This window comes from Protobothrops mucrosquamatus, unplaced genomic scaffold (assembly GCF_001527695.2).
Source record: "Protobothrops mucrosquamatus isolate PMUCROS unplaced genomic scaffold, P.Mucros_1.0 scaffold2689, whole genome shotgun sequence".
Classification (NCBI taxonomy): domain Eukaryota; kingdom Metazoa; phylum Chordata; class Lepidosauria; order Squamata; family Viperidae; genus Protobothrops; species Protobothrops mucrosquamatus.
Genome location: NW_015388735.1, coordinates 86347 through 107104, shown reverse-complemented (window position 1 = coordinate 107104; position 20758 = coordinate 86347). Strand labels below are relative to the sequence as shown.

Below are 20758 nucleotides of genomic sequence, written 5' to 3'. Positions count from 1 at the left end.
GCCCTCCAACCCCACCCCAATCAGCAAGCCAGCATCCAGTCAGTATGGATAAAAGGCGTAGTTCAATGTCCGCTTCACCTGAAGCAATCACTCAAACAAGCAGTGACCCCTAATGGTCAAAGGGTGAACTTCACTGAAGTACCCACGTACGCAAGAGAGCGCCCCTCAGTGGTGCCTCCACCCACAGACAGCACCCCGGTGGCTGATCTGCAAGCAGTGACCCCTAGTGGTCAAAGAGCGAAGTTCACTGAATTCGCTTCAAAATAGCTAGGAAGTTTACTGAGCCTGTCCTAGCCATGGCGGAGTGTCTCCTTGATTTAGAAGACTGGGTTCAACCAACCAGCCTAGATGAGCCACCCCAACCAGCCAGCCAAGGAGAAATGCTGCAACCAGCTAACCTTGACCTGTGCACAGAGGCTGATGTCCAAGCTTCAGTGAAGCCAAAGACATCCCAGATACCCTATGACCTGAGGCAACAAAGAAAGCCTACTGAAGCCATGCGGTCGAACCTGTTGGAGAAATGGGACACCATCCGCAATCGTCATGAAAGGCACTGGGAGAAATTACAGAAACGCTACCAAGTGCCTAAGGAGGAGCTCTCCCCCAAACGTGCGCTCTCATTGGAAGATGATAGGGAAGAGTTTTTCTGGCAATGGATCGACTCCGAACGCCATCTCGAAAGGATCCAGTCACAACTAGGTGACCCAACACTCGATAGCATGATGCAAAGCCTCAAGCTAAAAAACAAGGAACGTAAAAAGTTTCTGGAGAGTATAGACGAACCACCCGCCTTTGCTGGTCTTGCAGAATTCGTAGCCAACCAAGCAGAACTGTGCAATAATGCCAGCAACTTTGAAGACACAGAAAAATCGCTTCCAGCACCCAAACGCACCAGTCAGAATTTTGGCACTACCAAGGGTTCTTTCCAAGCCACAAAGGGCAAAACTCTTATTTCCGTACACAAGACAGAGGTCACGAACTGGCCAAAGAAGACTTCAGACAAGCAACTGCCGAGGAGTATTTATTCCGAACCTCGCCTATCCAATAAAGGTCTGACTTGTCCACTTCATAAATCTTCACACTCTCTAAACAAATGCAGAGAATTTGGAAAGAAGTCCCTGGACGATCGAAAGGCTCTGCTCAAAGAGCACAAGATATGCTACAAGTGCTGTGACTCTATGGATCACATAGCCAAAGATTGCACAGTTAGGGTGAAATGCCACCTATGTAACAGTGACAAGCATCCGGCAGCCTTACATCTAGACTCTATGAAGCCCTCTACGAAGCCACCACAAGCAACCTCGACCCCTCCCACGACGACAGAGCCTCAACGTGCTTCCAAAGAGCACCCAGTAACGATCGGGGCATACTGCACAGCAATATGTGGTGACTCACTGCGCCCTCGTTCGTGCTCCCCCATCTGTCTAGCTAAAGTCTACCCCGACGGGAGACCAGAAGAGGCTGTAAAGATGTACGTCATACTAGATGCACACAGCACTGCCACAATAGCTAAGTCAGCATTTTTCGACCTCTTTGATCTCCCGACTGAACTAACGGATTTCACAATAAAAACGTGCACAGTACCAATGAGCACGGCGGGGAGGAAAATTTCTGGACTACGCATAGAATCGATAGACGGGAGTTCACAGTTCCTGTTGCTACCAGTGTTGGAATGGGAGACCTTACCAGATGTTCGCAGCGAAATTTCAACACCAGAGGCCGCAAGAAACATACTGTGATGACCCAGGGCCCCGAACGGAGGCAAAGCAATCAGCTGGCAAGAGCAATACTCTTTTTAATCACTACCAATGTTCACCCAAAAGCCCCCACATATGCTGGCACAAGTTCAAACAAAACAGCCAGGGAAGTTTACACTGTTCTCAAGGCAAGACAGATAAGAAAACGTAGAATCCTTTTAACTCTCAGCTTGCCTGTGAACTGCAAACTGAAAACTGCAGACTGCAAGGAGAGATCAAGAATGTAGTCTGTGGTCATGCAGCAGGAAACAAACTGGTCCGGAATACAAAGTGTCCAGGTTACAAGAGGACAATTCACACTATCTCAAGATTTCACGTTTGTTCCCGGCAAATGTCCCACCCCACAGCGTCTCCTTAAATCCTACTCCCCAGGTGTGCCTTGTGGAGTGGGACGGGATGCTCTCCTCCTGAGCAAGTGAGCCTGCCTCCGTTGTTCCCTCCTCCTCTCTGCTCTCCTTGCTCTAGGATCAGGTGGGGAGGGGCCTTGCTCCTCGCCTGAACTCTGCCTTCCCTGTTCCAAACCTGAAGGGCCCTGGCCTGCCTCAGCCTGCTCCTCCCTACAGTCCTCCGAAGCCACAGACACCCCCTCCTGGGCCTCAACAGGGAACTCCATATCTTCCTCGGAGTCAGGCTCGGACGGAGGCATGACACATACCTCACCTATCACACATAGCCGATCAAATCCCTCCCCTAGATCCTGAAGCCGACATCCTACTTATGGTGGGACGAGATGCCCCTGAGTCCATTGGTTCCGATGAAAGAGTCAAAGGTCCACCAGGTACCCCAGTAGCTATTAAGACGGAACTCGGATGGGCCATCGGAGGGTCGGTATGTATTGATAAGCTGCAAACCCCAACCCAGGTGAACGTCTCAGCGACCTCCATTCTTAGTACTGGGAGAGCCTCCCACCTAAAACCATGCCAAGAACACTTCACGCTTTCGACGGCCAAGCCTGCTTTAGGAACGACAGTGTTCCAGACCAGGGAAAACGACAATGACGTGGGCCCGTCAATAGAAGACAAAGAATTTCTAGAGCTCATGGACAAGGAATGTCTGCAGGATGACACAGGGAGTTGGGTAGCCCCACTGCCTTTCCATATACCCAGGCAGCGCCTACCTAATAATCATGAGCAAGCTCTCTCTCACCTCAACAACCTGAGGAGAGTCATGAACAAGAAACCAGAATTGAAAATGCATCTAGTAGAGTTCATGGAAAAGATGTTCCAGAACGGACATGCAGAGCCTGCCCCAACAATGAAGAAAGATGAAGAGTGCTGGTACCTACCATTCTTCGGGGTGTACCACCCACAAAAGCTAGGGCAGATAAGAGTAGTCTTCAACGCCAGTGCACAGCACCAAGGCATCTCTCTGAACAAGGTCCTTCTCACAGGGCCTGACCTCATCAACAGTCTGCTTGGAGTGCTCATCCGCTTCAGAAAAGAAGCTGTGGCAGTCATGGCTGACATCCAGCAGATGTTTTATTCGTTCTACATAAGGGAAGATCATCAGAACTACCTGCGCTTCCTGTGGTTCAGCGATGACCAACACAACCAGCAGGTAATCGAATACAGAATGCGAGTACATGTTTTTGAAAACGGTTCTTCCCCCGCAATCGCTAATTACAGCCTGCAACGCACCGCCCGTATAGGTGAAGCCGAATACAGTGCCGACGCCAGACGCTTCGTAGAATGGGACTTCTACGTCGATGACGGCTTAAAATCTGTACCCACTCCTGCAGAAGCTATAGACCTAATAAAAAGGACACGCCAGATGTTAGCGGCAGCTAACCTTAGGTTACACAAAATTGCATCCAACAGCGAAGAAGTGTTGGCGGCCTTCGATCCTGAAGACCACGCTAAAGGTCTAAAGGACCTCGACTTTGGCACAGACGATCCTCACTTCCAACGTAGTCTCGGCTTGTGTTGGGACTTGAAGAAGGACATCTTCACCTTTAGAACTCCGGCAAAGGACAATGCTTTCACGAGGAGTCTTGTCTACGGTAAATAGCCTGTTCGACCCTCTGGGTTTTGCTGCACCCATAACAGTCCAAGGAAAACTTCTTTTGCGCTCACTCTCCCAACACACCACAGACTGGGACAAGCCGCTTCCGCTAGAGCACAGGCAAGAGTGGGAGACGTGGTGCAAATCCCTGAGTTGCCTTCAAAGCATCTACATACAACGCACGTATGCTCCACTTTCTCTAGCCGCTGCAACGAAGAAGGAGCTGCACGTGTTCTCAGACGCTTCGACGAAGGCTATTGCAGCTGTAGGTTACATCAAAGTCTACAGCGGGGAGAGTTACAACGTTGGTTTTGTCATGGGAAAGGCAAAACTAACACCACTACAAAGTCACACCATACCCAGGTTAGAACTCTGTGGTGCCGTTCTAGCCGTAGAGATAGCAGACCTGATAACAAAAGTGATGGACCTCGAGTTACAATCCACCACCTTCTACACAGACAGCAAGGTGGTGTTAGGCTACATCTACAATTGAAGCAGACGCTTTTACGTCTACGTAAGTAATAGAGTGGAAAGGATCAGAAGATCCTCAGACCCTGATCAGTGGCGATTTGTGCCAACAGATCAAAATCCAGCGGACCAGGCTACACGGTCTATTCCTGCATCACAGTTGGCAGACTCAGTTTGGTTAAAGGGTCCTGAGCTTTTGGCGTATCCAGATGGCCAGACGTCAGAAAAACCAGAACACTTTGAGCTGCTAGACCCAGATCAGGATGACGACGTACGACCTCAGGTACCGAACAAATCACTCAGTCAGGGCAAAAAAATGACCGCCCAGATTGTCTGCCTGTCTACAGACATCAAGGAGACAGAAAAATCGTCTCTCCATTATTTCCTAGATCCCACTCGCTTTGAACGCTTCTCCAGATGGAGACCTCTCGTAGCAGGCGTGGCAGTGATTGTTCGTTTCCTGCACCATGAGATGAACTTCCCAGACAGCTGTCTCCAGGCCGAGAGAGGGATTCTTCGAAGTGTGCAGTGAGATGCATACCCACTGGAATTTGAAGGTCTGGAAGCTAGAAAGACTATCCCAAAGTCTAGTTCACTGCTGAAATTGAACCCATTCTTGGATAGTCACAACTTGCTCCGAGTAGGAGGACGTCTAGACAAGGCTGAGATGGCTTCAGACTTCAAGCACCCTATAATCCTTCCAGCCCGTCAACATGTCACGCACCTGTTGGTTCAACACTACCACGAAACCGTCCATCATCAAGGCAGACACTTCACGGAAGGTGCCATCAGAGCGGCTGGCTTCTGGATCGTGGGGGTCAAAAGATGCATCGCCACCGTCTTGTACAGATGTCTACATTGCCATAAACAATGAGGTGAAACACAACACCAGTTGATGGCTGACCTGCCACCCGAGCGCCTCACCCCAGGACCACCATTTACCAACGTAGGCCTAGATGTATTCGGACCTTGGTCCGTATCTGCTTGCCGAACCAGAGGTGGTCAAGCCAACAGCAAACGTTGGGCCGTACTTTTCACATGTCTCAGCATTAGAGCGGTCCACATTGAAGTCATCAAATCTATGGACACTTCTTGTTTCATCAATGCTCTAAGAAGATTCCAAGCCTACAGAGGCCCAGTTAAGGTGTTTAGGTCCGACCGCAGAACTAACTTTGTAGGGGCCTACAGGGAACTGCAGGCATTCATCCAGATTCAGACATTGACAAGTACCTAAAGGCCCAAAATTGTGTTTGGACATTCAATCCTCCCCATGCATCTCACATGGGAGGAGCGTGGGAACGCATGATTGGCGTAGCCCGCAAAAGCTTGGACTCTATGATGACTAAGACACCCACACTAATGCATGAGGTCCTCACCACCCTCATGGCAGAAGTAGCAGCTATCGTCAACGCTCGAACGTTGATTCAAGTCTCGTCGGATCCTGAAAATCCAACTATCCTCACCCCAGCTACCTTATTAACCCAGAAGACAGGCGATTGGCCAGCACCATTGGGGAAATTTGTTCCCAAAGACATGTATAAACAACAATGGAGGCAAGTTCAACTACTGGCCAACACCTTCTGGAAGCGCTGGAAGCAAGAATACTTGTCTACCCTTCAGGATCGCCGCAAGTGGAAGACCAAAGAGCCCAACCTACAAGAAGGAGACCTTGTCTTGCTGAAAGACAAGGACACCCATCGGAACTCTTGGCCCATGGGACTTGTGCATCGGGCCCCATCCAGTTCTGATGGACTAGTTCACCAAGTTGAGGTCCAGATCATGAAGCCACATGAGTCAGATCGTGACTCAAAGACTCTCGTGAAAAGGCTTTACACCAGGCCAATCACCGACCTGGTCCTGCTGCTGAAGAAGACCGAACTGGAAGATTGATCCTCAAACTATGTATATTGTGTTTACCTCATGATTGCATTGTTTGATGTAACACCTTGTTTATCTCTGTTATAGTTGTGCATGTCTTGTATTTACCTTATAGTTATGCATGTTTTGATACCATGTTTTTGCCTATTTTAGTTAATAGTTAGTAATGAGAATTGCATGCTTTGATGCTATGTTTTTTGCTTATTTTAGTTAGTTAGTAGTGGAAATTTATATTTCCAAGCGGGGAGTGTGCTGGACCAGTATAACTCTGGCCAGAGCATATATTAGCTTAAGATCTGTATGTCAGAATGTTTGGCATTTAAAGGGTTAAATTCTGTTTCCTTAAGAAATGGCTTATAGGTAATGTAGTTATAGCTTAGCTAGTTAAGTGGGAGGAGTTTCAAAGTTTATGACTGTACTTCCTGGCTTTGTGCCTTTTGTATCATCTCCACATGGCTTCCAGCCCTGTGGCTTGGAAGCTCTGTGCCAACATGTGATTTGTATGCAGGATGGGGAAAAACCACTAACTTTTTACCTAATGAAATGGATCCCGATTACCATTGTATTCCGGATGTATCTCAGCTTTAATCGTGAGTTATTGATGAGAATTCCTGTGAATTAAAGTAATCCCTTTTTGATCTGTTCATTTGAGTAACTTCTGCTTGTCTCACGTGGATAGTGAAGCATTTAATCTGCGTGGGCAGGACACCTGGCCTTAGAAAATATTATCTTCTGTTCAAAATTACATTGATATTTTTGATAATGATTTACTATTTTCCTTTTGTGTAGTGTCAACAGACATTTTTGATCTTTATGATGCTCTTTCTGTGGATACCACAACAGCTCCCCCGAGAAAGCCAGAAAATCAGGGTAAGCAATAAGTGTAAAAATTGAAAATTTGCATTTTATAAATGTTATAATTTATCTTTAAATGGGAGAGCTCTTAGATTCACTGAAAATAAGTAACATTTCTTTTTTTATATTAACGTTTGTAGAGTATGTTGTTTTAAATCCAGCGTTTTAGAAACCTCAGTTTTTGTTAACAAATTAGATTTTTCTGAAGACAAGCTTGGGTATAAGCTATATATAGTGAATTGCCATCCATAATTTCTAGCTCTATATTGATTAGAAATAAAGGGGGTTCAGTGTTAGTGAAAATGGGTAAAACCAGGTTCTATCAACCCCACTTGGAAAGCAAAATAATGATTATAAAGTCATGAAAAGGGGCATTCTCTATGTACTCAAATGCAGTTCTTTATTGCTCATTCAGATATATTAGGATTATTCTGGAAAGAGATTTTTTTATAAAAATCACAAAGGATGTTGCCAGCGTTTTCCCCCCTGGCAAAATGACAGTACCTTTAAAATTGATGGACCTGGAACTTCAGCCTGTGACTCCCTCCCCCCACAATGGAGTAGAATACTGAGATGAAAAAAATATATCACCAGTTGAATTTCTGTTTGTTAGGAAACTACTAAAATACTCAGGAGGCACTCAGCTGGACATTGGCTGTGATAAGTTGAGAACAGTAGAGGATAGCTTTGATTCTGAAATGAGAGTCTTCCCTTTGCTCCTTTCTTTCCAGAGTGTCCAAATATTGCCCGAGACCTTGTGTTACTGATCGATGGGTCAAGCAGCATTCGATCTGTGGAATTTCTTTCACAGAAATTATTTGTCGCACTCTTCAGTAAAACTTTTCTTGAAAATACTCTGGTCAGTTGGAGGGATGGAGAATCGCGTAAGGGGGATAATTTTTTCAATATGGATTGCTCTCTGAAGCCAAATAAAACAGGATGGAATGCAGTAATGGGAAAATACTTTGTTCTTCTGAGCGGGACTTTCACAAGACAGTTGAGGCACCCATCATAGACCTTGGGGAGGAGAGGGATACCTTTGTGAGCCATGATAAGAAATGGTGCAAAGAAAAGAACTGCCTAAAACAGGGGTCCCCAACCTATGGTCCGCGGCCTGGTACCGGGCTGTGGCCTATTGGCCACCGGGCCCTGGGAATAACTGGCAAGCCCCCCCCCCACTAATGGTAGCACCCCTGCACAGGCATTAGCGGCCCCATTTGCGCATGCGCAGGAACGCTAGCACTGCCGCATCACGTAGGCACCGGCGGCCCATTTGCACATGCACACAGGCATCAGCGCATGCATCATGGGTGCGAGCAACCCACTTGTGCATGCGCACACACGCTACTGCTGCTGTTGTGCACAGGCCCATTTGCATTTCCCTGCTGCTCCTTTTCCTTCTGGGCCGCCAAGCTGGAAAAGTTGGGGAACTCTGACCTAAAAGGTTTACAATTTAGTTTGTAGAGACAAAGGAAGGAAGGAAGGAAGGAAGGAAGGAAAGGAAGGAAGAAAGGAAGGAAAGAAAGAGAGAGAGAGAGAGAGAGAGAGAGAGAGAGAGAGAGAGAGAGAGAGAGAGAGAGAGAAAGAAAGAAAGAAAGAAAGAAAGAAAGAAAGAAAGAAAGAAAGAAAGAAAGAAAGAAAGAAAGAAAGAAAGAAAGAAAACCAGACCATGGAGCATTAGGGGATCAGCGTCCATTGCAACAGATATTCAGATAGTCCTTGACTTATGACCTGATTTCAAAATTATGATGGCTGCATACCACCCTCCCTTCCTCTGGTCATGTGAATTCATTTTTGGTGCTTGGCAACTGGCTCACCATTGGTGCCATTTGCAGCATCCTGGTCACGTGCTTGTGATTTTTGATGGTTGTTGCCGGTTTGCAGCATTTACTTCTGGTTTCTAGCAAAAAAAACCTCCATTGGATAAAATGGATTCACTTAAATAACCTGAACTGGAAGTATAATCCAAACAGTAAAAGAGCCAAAATCACAGCCAACACAGTGCTAGGCTGCATTAACAGAGGGATAAAATCAAGATCAGGTGAAGTGTTAATACCACTTTACAATGCCTTGGTAAGGCCACACTTGGAATACTGCATCCAGTTTTGGTCACCACGATGTAAAAAAGATGTTGAGACTCTAGAAAGAGTACAGAGAAGAGCAACAAAGATGATTAGGGGACTGGAGGCTAAAACATATAAGGAACAGTTGCTGGAATTGGGAATGTCTAGTTCAATGAAGAGAAGGACAGAGGACATGATAGCAGTGTTCCAATATCTCAGGGGTTGCCACAGAGAAAAGGGAGTCAAGCTATTCTCCAAAGCACGTGAAGGCAGGACAAGAAACAACGGATGGAAACTAACCAAAGAGAGAAGCAACCTAGAACTAAGGAGAAACTTCCTGACAGAACAATTAACCAGTGGAACAACCTGCCTCCAGAAGCTGTGAATGCTCCAACACTGGAAGTTTTTAAGAAAAGACTGGACAGCCATTTGTCTGAAATGGTATAGGGTGTCCTGCCTGAGCAGGGGGTTGGACTAGATGACCTCCAAGGTCCCTTCCAACTTTATTATTATTATTATAATTTGAACTGGATTCATAAGAGTTCAGGGATGATCTAACAAATCATCCAAAAAGCATCAGCTTGGGCAAGGCTGACCTTGCCTGTTGTGGGAACACAGCTAATTAATAAATGAATATGAATTGTTCAGAAATTCCAGATGGCTGTTTTCTCATTCATCCTCTTTTTCCTCCCCTCCTCAGTTCTCCCTCCTGCAGTTTTCCAACAAAATTCAGGAGCATTTTGACTTCAGAAGTTTCCAAAATGACCGAAACCTACACTCCATCCTACAAGAAGCCCGTCAGCTGCATGGCTCTTCCCACACGGCCACTGCCATCCGGAAAGCTGTGTAGGTCTCTGGGCAGCCTTTCCTCTTCCCCAATCCTGGTCTGGGCTCCTTCCTGCTTGGTTGGGTCTAGGCAGGGCTCACATCCCCTATCATGGAGCCATGGCCATGGAAGAATCCTCAACCCTTGGAATGTCTGCTGCTAGACCAGGATACGGGTCTGGAAAAGGAAGTGGGCAATGGCACTTCAGTCTCTCTGTCTCTCTCCCTCCCTCCCTCTCCCTCTCCTATTTATTAGGGAACAGTTCACCCCTCAGAAAGGCGCTCGCAGCAATGCCAAGAGGTTCCCGGTGATTGTGACTGATGGAGAAAAAACTGGGGATCCCTTGGACTATGCAGAGGTTGTCCAGGAGGCTGACAGGGCTCGAATCACACGCTTTGCTGTTGGGGTGAGGTCTAGCTTATTTGCCTGTCTTGTCCTTTATTTCTGCATTTTGCTACCCCCACCCTCAGGGAGCTTAGATGAGTGTTTCTTAACCTTGGCAACTTGAAGATGGCAGCTTTGCCAGAATCCCCCACCCATCTTCAAGTTGCCAAGGTTGAGAAACACTGATGTAGATGATAGAGCTCAACCAGGATCATGGAGAAGGCCACTAGGGTCCCCTCTTTTGTTGTTTTTCATTCTTTTATTGCTTTTATTGTTTTTACTTTGCTTTGTTAACGGCCCAGAATTATGTACAGTGGTGCCTTGGTACCCAACTGCTTTGAAACTCATTGAATTTGGTATTCAATGCATTTTGATGTGAAAATGTCATCCCGGTACCCATTGTTTATTTGGTACTCAATGCACAAGCTAGAACTTGTCGGTGTCGGCTGCCTTGTGACTTACTACATTATTCCTTATGGGAAAAATTTGTTTGGTACTCATCGTTTTTGGTACTCATCGTGCCTCCTGGAACTGATGAGTACCAAGGTATCACCGTATATGAAATGGATGGCCTATACATTTATTAAATCAATCTGTGCGGCAGTCATACACATAGACACCTATATCTATAAGTATCTAATTGCAATGAGGCCTGATTATTTATTTATTTATTTTATTTATTTTATTAAATTTATATCCCGCCCTTCTCCTTGCGGACTCAGGGCGGCTAACAATCGGGTAAAAATACACAAATAACATTACAAATTTAAAAATTAGTTAAAAAGGAAATATTTAAATTTAATCTAATTAAAATATAATTAAAACCCCCTCTAAAAGTTATCCCACCTTCCTCTCTTTAACTATTCCTACATTAATTCTTATTTTGTTGGAATTAATGGGGGGTATTGCAGAATGTTGTTTGAAACCTGTGTGTGGTTGTTGTGTTTGGTCTGTGTGAGTGTGAATATGTACTTACTGCTTTGACTTTTATTTCATGAACTAATTTTATTGGACGGAGTTTTTACTAGGTTGTTCGGAATTGTACCACACCTTTGTAAAGGCACAGATTAATAACTATTATTATCACACATTATCATCATTGCTACCAAAATAAAAATAGTCGACTTCAACCCAGTGCTCTCTGTGAAAGTGTGTGTATTGGTCCAGGAAAAAAATGAAATAAATGAACTGAAATAAATAAAATAAAATAATACAAGTAAGATGAGAATGGTAAGGAATATCCCAGAGAGAACTGGAAAGGATAGTATAAAGCTTTGTCACCAATTTGTCTTCTGCTATACAGTTTATGACAGATTATAGCAGCTATTTTACCAGTGAGCAATACATAAATTTCTCTTCTCCACAACAACCATTTTGTTAGTATGTCCATGTCACACTCTCAGACTTCCAAATGAACTCAAAAAGATTGTCTGTCTATAATACAAGTACTTCTTGTTTAGTGACTACCTTGTTTACTGACCATTCGGAGTTACAATAGTGATGAAAAAATAACTTTGGGACCAATGCTTGCATGTGTGACCTTTGCAGGTCAGTAAAGCAAAGGAAAGCTGAAAGGAAAATGATGAGCCCAGTTGCAATTTTACTTAACAACTGAATTGCCAGGCCCCGTTGGAGTTGCTAAATGAGAGCTACCTGTATTTCCAAAGCTAGTCTTAAGCACAAAAGTTTTCTAATGGCAACTGCTTGCCAAGTTTTCAATAGGGACAGCGTGCTCATTGGGTAGCAACCAAGAGGAATCTTTTCTTGCTGTCGGCAAACTGCTAAGTCTGCAGTTTCCAAGGGTGTTTGGAAAATGTGTTTTCCAAAAATCAGTCCAGCTTGATGGTAACAGTTAATAATTAACCTGTTTGAAACCTAAGGAGGAGGAGGGGTTGATGTGTAATTATCAACATTTGCAAACTGAACACTCCCTTACATGTTCTGTCAGAGCTGTTTTGGTGTTGCTTTGTGAGTGGTACTGCACCAGCTTCCTGCAACTTGACTGCAATGCCTCTAGGGCAGTTTATCAAGCAGAGGCTGTGTTTTCTCGTTGTCCTCCTTGGTAAATCCTTGCCCCTTGTTCTGTTTTTGCCTGTTGAGGATGCCATAACATTCCTCCCTGCAGCAATCTTCACCTTCCTTTCCAGATTTCCTGGATTAAAAGATAAATTTCAGAGCACGGTTGCATTGCTGCAGTGTTTCTCAAACTTGACAACTTTAAGATGGGGCGTTGTCTTACCTGAACGCCTTTTCTCAGCACGGAGATGGAGAATCCACCAATGGGTTTAGACTGTGTTCCTGCCCAATCAGATCAAGTCAGCCAAACCTGCTACGCCTGTCCTGGACTAAGGTGTCCCAGTCTCGACGTGGCCGAAGCCATTGACTGACAGTATGACGTGTTGGCTCACAGAACCTAACCCTAGGCCTAAAGGACCTGAGAGGGTGGGACTGGATTCTCCATCTCCGTGCTGAGAAAAGGCGTTCAGGTAAGACAACGCCCCTTCTCCAGCACAGGAGATGGAGAATCCACCAATGGGACATACCAAAGCCTACTGTCCCTGAGGGAGGGAAGCAGACAGGCCCGGTGTGACGCCTCGAGGTACCACCTGTTGGAGAACTCTCCTGCTAAAGGAGGCCTCTGCAGAGGCGAACCTGTCCAGTTTATACTGTCGTATGAAGGGCGAGGGTGAAGACCATGAAGCCACCCTACAAACGTCCTCAATGGACACCTGAGTGGCCCATGCCGCAGAGGTAGTTGCACTGCGCGTTGAGTGGGCCGTGACCCGACGTGGAACCGGCAAGGAATCGGACTGGTACGCCCCCGCAATGCACGCCCTGATCCACCTACCAATCGTGGAGGCAGACACCTTCCGACCCCTGGAAGAAGGGTGGAAGGAAACGAAGAGGGCCTCAGAGTTGCGGAAGGCAGCCGTCCGTTTGATGTAACAACGGAGCGCCCTACGAACGTCCAGAAGGTGCCATTGCCGTTCCAGATCATGAGATGGATTAGGGCAGAAATCTGGAAGCACGATTTCCTGAGCACTGTGGAATAGGGAGTTAACCTTAGGGATAAAGGTAGGGTCCAAACGAAGGACCACTCGGTCCCGGTGAAAGATGCATAGGTCATCCCTGGTGGAAAGTGCCGCTAACTCAGATATCCGTCGTGCGGAAGTGAGTGCCACCAGGAAGGCGACCTTGAGAAATAAGGATCTCAGATCGCACGTCCTGAGAGGCTCAAAGGGCGGCCTGGTGATTGCCTGAAGAACCAGCGGCAGTTCCCAAGAGGGATACCTATGCACCCCAGGGGGCTTCGTGTTTGTGGCACCCTTGATGAACGAGCGAATCAATGGGTGTTGACCTAGGGATGTCGCGGTGTCACAGGTAAGTAGGGTGGAGAGAGCTGCGACTTGTCTGTGTATCGTATTCCGTGCTAAGCCCCTCTCTAGACCCTTTAGAAGGTAGTCTAAGATTCTTGGAATCGTCAAGTCCGATATAGTCAAGTGATGGTTTGTGCACCACAAGCAGAAATTCTTCCACGTGGCCTCATAAATACGGTTGGTAGCAGGCCGTCAGGAGGCCTGGATCATGGAAATGATGCCTGGCGAGCAGGACTCCTGGGATAAGATCCTGCGCTCAAGTGCCAGGCAGCTAATTGGAGCCATTGAGGATCCGGATGATGCAGGGTTCCCTGGCTGAGCGAGACGCGATCCGGAGGAATCCTCCACAGGTGTGCTATGGAGAAGTTCACGAGATCGGCGAACCATGGTCTCCGCGGCCAGTATGGGGCCACTAGAAGAATCTCCGCCCTCTCCTGAAGGAGCTTGTGGACGACCGCCGGAATAAGAGGGAGAGGAGGAAAGGCGTAGAGCAGTCCCTCCGTCCTCGGACTCTGGAGAGCATCCGCCCTTTCCGCTCCTAGGGATGGGAATCGGGAGAAAAACCTCGGTAGATGAGAGTTCGCTGGGGAGGCAAACAGGTCTATTATCGGTAAGCCAAAGCGGTTGGAGATCTCCCTGAAGAGGTCCAGATGCAGACGCCATTCCGAGTGGTCCACTGTCGACCTGCTCAGGAAGTCTGCTTGTCTGTTCGCCTCCCCTGATATGTGGTCGGCCTTGATGGAGGCAAGGTTGGCCTCTGCCCAGGAGCCCAACAATTGGGCCTCGGTCATGAGGGCATGGGATCGGGTACCCCCCTGCCGGTTCACATGGGCCTTTGCCGCCACGTTGTCTGTGAGGATCAACATGTGACGCCTCGCGACCTTGCTGCGGAAGTGACGGAGTGCCAGGTATATGGCCCTGAGCTCCAACCAGTTGATGTTGTGCCTCAGGTCTGAGCAGGACCATCGGCCTTGGGCCCACTGCGACCGAAGGTGCACTCCCCAACCGAACAGACTGGCGTCGGTCGTGAGAGTGAGTCGATTGTGTTCCTTGAAGGAGGACCCTCTGGTCATGGCTGGAGAGAGCCACCACTTGACAGATCGCAAGGTCTGATGAGGGACTCTTACCCTTCGATTGGAGGAGCTGGTGCCCTGCCCTTGGAAGGGGAGTAGGAACCATTGGAGGTTCCTGGAATGTAGCCTGGCCCATGGAACAATCGTTATGGCCGATATCATTTTCCCTAGTAATTGGGAGAGGATGGCCAACGTCACTGTCCGGTCTCTGCATATGTTGAGGACCAACTCCTGGATACTGTCCCGGCGTTCCTGGGACAGATAGACCCGGCATCCTACTGTGTCTATGATGGCGCCTAGGTGCAATAGCCTGGTCGTGGGAACTGTATGGCTCTTGGGAAAGTTTACCGAGAATCCGTGGTCCTGGAGGACCTTTATCACCAGCCTGAGGTCTGACTGGGCGGCCTGGATTGACGACGACTGGATTAAGATGTCGTCCAGGTAGCATTGGACCCTGACCGGCACCAGTCTCAGGTGAGCGGCGAGTACCGCCAGAATCTTGGTAAACACTCTCGGAGCTGAAGACAGGCCGAACGGGAGTGCCCTGTATTGATAATGGTGACCCATATACTGTAAGTGAACCTTAGAAACCGGCGGTGGTCGAGAGAGATGGGAATGTGGAGATACGCTTCCATGAGGTCTATGGACGTCAGGAAGTCTCCCTTTCTTACGCTGCCCAAGATGGACTGGAGCGTTTGAATCTTGAATTTTCGATATGCAAGATGATAATTCAAACCTTTGAGGTCCAGGATCGCTCTCCATCCCCCCGAGGACTTGGGGACGACAAAGAGGATGGAGTAAAATCCCCGACCTCTCTGACCTTCCGGCACCGGTTCTATGGCCCTTATGTTCAAGAGTCCTCTCTTTGTGGAATTTCTTGATTGAGGGCAAGATATGAAGCGCCCCAGAGGGCTGGAAATGAATTCCAGGAACAGGCCGTGATGAATGGTGTTTAGGACCCAGGCGTCCGTGGTGGTGGCCTCCCACTGGTGGGCAAAGAGGGACAACCTGCCCCCTATGGGAGGGACCGCCCGAGAGTCACTTAGACTGTCAGAATGGGCGTCCTCCCTCTCGAAAGGGCCATTTGCCTTGAAATTCTTGCCTGGGCCTGGAAGCCGTCCTGTCAGCCGGGCGGTCCTGCCTGGCTGCGAAGGGACGGTTGGGCTGAGTATAGCTGGGACTAACTCCTGACCGAAAGGACTGCCTCCAGGCGTAAGGGTTGGCCCGTCTGTCGGCCCGTCTGGTAAGATGGTTAAGTACCTTACGTTTGTCCTTGTTCTCAGTCAGGTACGGCGCTAAGTCTTCCCCGAATAATTTACTGCCCTGGTACGGAGCTGCTGCCAGGCGCCATTTGGACTTAGCATCAACGTGCCAGTGTTTTAGCCAGAGCATGTGACGTGCTGTCACGTTGGATGCCATGGCCCTGGAAGAAAACCTGGCGGTGTGTAGAGTGGCATCGGAAGCATATTCTGCTGCCACTACTAGCTTGCTCAGGTCCTGATGTGTGCGAACATCCTCCGGGGGGGTCCTGGCCTGGAGCTGTCGGAGCCAGAGGAGAGAGGACCTGGTAAAAAAGGATGCTGAAGTGGTTGCCCTAATAGCCCACGCCGCCACCTGATGGGTCCTGCGGAACGTAAGTTCCCATCTCCGATCCTCCGATGCCTCAGACATATCTCCTGAGATCGAGGAAACTGAAAAAATACGTAATGGGAGTGGTACTGTGCCTTTAAGGAAAACCAGAGGCTTACAAGGAGAAAACCACTTTTGTGCGGCCTACAGAGGGCTAAAAATACCTAGGCCTGTAGACCAGAAAAGAACGGCCCTGAAGGCCTCCCAAAATGGCGGCCGTGGTCCGGGTTAGCTCCCCTGTGCCGAGCGTTTAAACTCCAGATGCGGGGAGAAAAGGATCTTACCCACCCCACTGCTGAAAAACCTGAGGAATTGGGTGGTTGAGAAAAGCGGAGGAGGGAGCCCCCTCCTCCGTCGCGTCTCTTGGCTTAACAGTTAGGGAGCCACGCGGTCCGCAAAATGGCGGCCGCGTCAAAGAGGACTGTTCCCCCGAACGGATGGCGCGAGCAAGGGGTGAGGCCGACTTGCACTCCCACCTGAGGAGCCCTCCTGCGAAACGGGTGAGTCAGCGACCTCCCAGAGGGTGGCCGCCGAGTCCTAAGGATGAGCAAACTCCCCGGAGCACGATCCAACTGCGCGCGAGCGCCAAACGGCCGCTCTAGCTGGCGCGTGCATTCGGCTGCTGGAGCTGCGGCCACAGGCTCCGACGAATGAAAGATTTGAGAGAGGCCGATCCCTGATGAAGGTATGAAGGGAAAGCTGCAGCACTGAGCCCAGTGCTGTTTGAGGTGAACGGGGAGAAGGGAAAGGCTCCGTTCTGCCAGAGAGGCAGAAGGCTTTCAGGCGTTTCTGCCAGTGGGGAGAGAGGGAGAACGGAAGCCTCCGTTCAGTTAGAAAAAGGCAAGAAATTTTTTTTGGGGTGTTGGACAGTCAGACTGAAGCAGTGCTGATCCCAGCGCTGCTCAGAAGACTGAGGTAAAATGGAAAATCCACCAATGGGACTGATCTACCTGCCTATGAGCCAAACTTGTACGTCTGTCCTGGGCAAGATCAAGTCGAGACTGGGACACCCTAGTCCAGGACAGGCGTAGCAGGTTTGGCTGACTTGATCTGATTGGGCAGGAACACAGTCTAAACCCATTGGTGGATTCTCCATCTCCTGTGCTGGAGAAAGGTAGACTTTAATTTCCAGAAATGGTGGGAGCCAACAATAACAGAATAACAGAATTGGAAAGGACCTTGGAGGTCTTCTAGTCCAATCTCCTGCTCAAGCAGGAGACCCTATACCAGGGGTAGGCAACCTTGGCTCTTTTATGACTCGTGGACTTCAACTTCCAGAATTCCTGAGCCAGTGCTGGCTCAGGAATTCTGGGAGTTGAAGTCCATGAGTCATAAAAGAGCCAAGGTTGCCTACCCCTGCCCTATACCATTTCAGACAAATGGCTGTCCAGTCTCTTCTTAAAAGCCTCCCGTGATGGAGCACCCACAGCTTCTGAAGGCAAACAGTTCCACTAACCAACGACATGCATTCAGGTCTTTTACAGTGCTTAAAGAAAATATATTAAATGAAGGCAGCAATGTTTCCTATAATTGTAGAGCATTGGGAATTTGGAGGAGATGAATTTTGGCTCATAGGTAGTCCTTGAAGCTCACTGTCCACCATCTAACAGGGCAGAGGGCTAAGTAGGAGAGAACCCTATTTTCTTCTTCATTTTTACAAACTTCCTTGGACAACCAATACTCAATGGTCTTTCACTGACTTTCTTTTTCCTGGAAGGCTGGTCCAGCGTTTTCAAGCAGACTGGCCCAGCGGGAGCTTCACGCCATGGCTTCCCGTCCTGCCACAGAGCATACCTTCATTTTGCGACAGTTCTCAGATCTCATAGATATCCAACTGAAAAGGAAGATTTGTGCCAGTCATGGTAATAGGATTTGGGATCTTGGGGAACGGAGAGGGGTACCCATTCATATACCCAGAAAGGGCTAAGGGCACCTTGCAAGTCTATGCATGCATTGTTGTGATGTTGCCGTGAAGACTGTTCCTAATTAGTAATTCAGCCACTTAACACAGTTTTCACCTGAAAATTCCATTCACTTTCTCTCCTATAACCTTTTCTGCAGCAGGTTTGGGTATTCTGTGGCCACCACATTATTTATTTATTTATTTTAACAAGGGCCTTTTTTGGTCCTCCTATAAACCACAGAGTTCTGCCAGGCTAGCTGATATCGTTTATTGTATATGGATAGTGTTATTCTGGCTACTAAAGCATTGGCACTCGTGACTGAATATCAAAGATTGTGGAAATTGTTTTTTTTTAATTTCTGTGTGGACTTTTTAAAAGAGTAAAGACCAGGTGAATGATTGGATTGATAATGATTTTATTTGCACAAGAATTAATTTGAGGAATTTAATTCCAAGCGGTGTGCAGCATAAATGGCTTCAAAGTGGCATTAGATTAATAAATGGAGACAAAGCTTAGCAATATTTCCAATGGGTAGCTGAAGTAACTTGCTATTTTCCAAGAGAAGGCAAAATTGCCTTCCTGTCTGGCTTGAACGGGATGATGCTCAGGAATTTGAAGAAAAATGAAGTCAGCAACTAGGTTGATATTGAAAAGCTTTGCAAAGCAAAACCTGGTTGGTACTTAGATGGAGATACCAAGATTGTATGTTAAATTGTATAGCTGAAAATCTATCTTGGGGGAAGGCAATGGCAAATCACTTCCAAACTACATGGATGTATCTAGGACATCACCAGGAATTGGGCTTAACCTTAAAGAAGCTTTACTGTACCTTTTAATACTGATCATAAGAAGTAAATCACTGCCAAGTAAAGGAAGATAATGTTATTAAGCATCTCAAGATAAACCAGCAAAACCAATTTTTCTTCTTAATAAAATTCTTGCCCCTCAATTGGAGTAACGTGATGGGCAAAAATTCAGTCCTAGATTATGCATTTCTCAGGGATAGAAATAGTTCTTATCGGGAGACTTCCGGTGGCAGGCGACTTCGCTGGACGCAGCTGTTTGCTGCTCCCGCCTGTTTCTGCGTAAAAGCCGTTTTGACAGCCTGCATCAGCTGTCAAACGGCCTGATACCTTTCCCCTGGGCATAGGGGGATAGGTGAGCTGCCCGAGGTAGGAGTTGAGTTCCCGAGTCGTCCCTTGTGGACGATGTAGGTGAGAACTCCTCCGGAGCCCCGGGCTTCTCCGCGATCCAGGACGCCTTCGCCGCGGCGAAGCTAGAAGCCGCCGCCACCGCTGCAACTTAAAGCTAACAGTGAGTTTGCCTTGTAAGCAGACGAACCGACCCTGGAAGTTTGTTTTGTATTTTTTGGACTATACTCTAACTTGGATAATATGTTCTTCCCTATATTTGAATTGGATTGAGGGAAAGTGAACTTAAAATGGCGATGGCTTGATACTTTTCAGCAAGAAGTGAAAGTGATTTCCGCTTTGAACTTTTGCTACTTTTAAGCGGCACATTATCTGTTTTGGCTGAATTGCCTATAAGACTTTTTAACAAATTGGACTTTATTGCAAATATGGCTTCGAAAAAAACTGTGCCTTCGATTGTAAAATATACATCTCCGATGACCCAGACACCTCAGCCAACTTCAAAAACTTCCCACTCGTCACACCCTCCATCTTCTTCGTCTCCACCGTCCTCCGGTAAAGAGCTGCAGGATTTGATGGCTGCTACTATTAAGCAAATGACTGAGATGTTTCAAGAGATGGATGTTAAAATGCAAAATAGATTTGATCAACTATCGCAGCAACAATTGGATTTATCACAACAACAGCAAGATTTAGCACAGAAGCAGGATGACTATTGTGTGAATGTGGCAACTGCTTTTAAAGGTTTGGCTGACTACGTGGACGCAATAGCAGAAAGGGTGGAAGAGAATGAGCAAAAAGCAGAAGGAAGTGACCATAGACTTGAGCTTGTAGAGGAGAGTCTGGAAAATGTTAAGAGTGATGTGCTGATCGCCCAATTTCGCGACATGGAGTTTGCAATTCGGATTCGTGGATTGGCTGAGGATCCAAAGGAGAATTTAAGACAAGTAATTGCAGATGCACTTGGGGATGCTTTGTCGTGTGGTCAAGAAATCTATCTGGAAATAGAGCGTGTTTTTAGGGTGAACTCTTGGATTGCAAGACAAAGAAGTTTACCTAGAGATATAGTGATATATTTTACAAGAAAGTCGAGACGTAATGAAATAATGCAGCTCTTTTATCAACAGAGATTTAAGATTTTGAATCAAGATATTATTCTTTTAAAAGAAATTCCAGCGAAAATACTTAGAGCACGCAGAGATTATGCTTTTCTGACACAGGAGTTGAAGAACAGACAAATAAATTTTAGATGGGACATACCGGTGGGCATAATTGTAACAATAGCTGGCAAACGCTACAGGCTCAATTCGATTAATAAGGCTAAGGACTTTATGGCGTCTGTTTTACAATCAGAACGTCCACCCACACCCCAGAGGATTGACGTGGTCGAGC

At 47.3% G+C, this 20758-nt stretch overlaps 2 protein-coding genes across 2 annotated transcripts in view; one reads left to right on the top strand and one right to left on the bottom strand.

Moving 5' to 3' along the window:
- LOC114923266 (testicular acid phosphatase homolog) overlaps positions 1–499 on the bottom strand; it is a 33761-nt gene extending 33262 nt beyond the window's left edge. Inside the window, exon 1 of the mRNA XM_029286007.1 lies at positions 491–499. Coding sequence (XP_029141840.1) covers positions 491–499 — 9 coding nt within the window. The remainder of the gene's footprint in view (positions 1–490) is intronic.
- A 6176-nt stretch (positions 500–6675) lies between these two features.
- LOC107296214 (rab GTPase-binding effector protein 2-like) overlaps positions 6676–20758 on the top strand; it is a 59519-nt gene continuing 45436 nt past the window's right edge. Inside the window, exons 1-5 of the mRNA XM_015825564.2 lie at positions 6676–6694; positions 6894–6974; positions 7691–7818; positions 9723–9868; positions 10104–10254. Of these exons, the coding sequence (XP_015681050.1) occupies positions 6676–6694; positions 6894–6974; positions 7691–7818; positions 9723–9868; positions 10104–10254 (525 nt within the window). The remainder of the gene's footprint in view (positions 6695–6893; positions 6975–7690; positions 7819–9722; positions 9869–10103; positions 10255–20758) is intronic.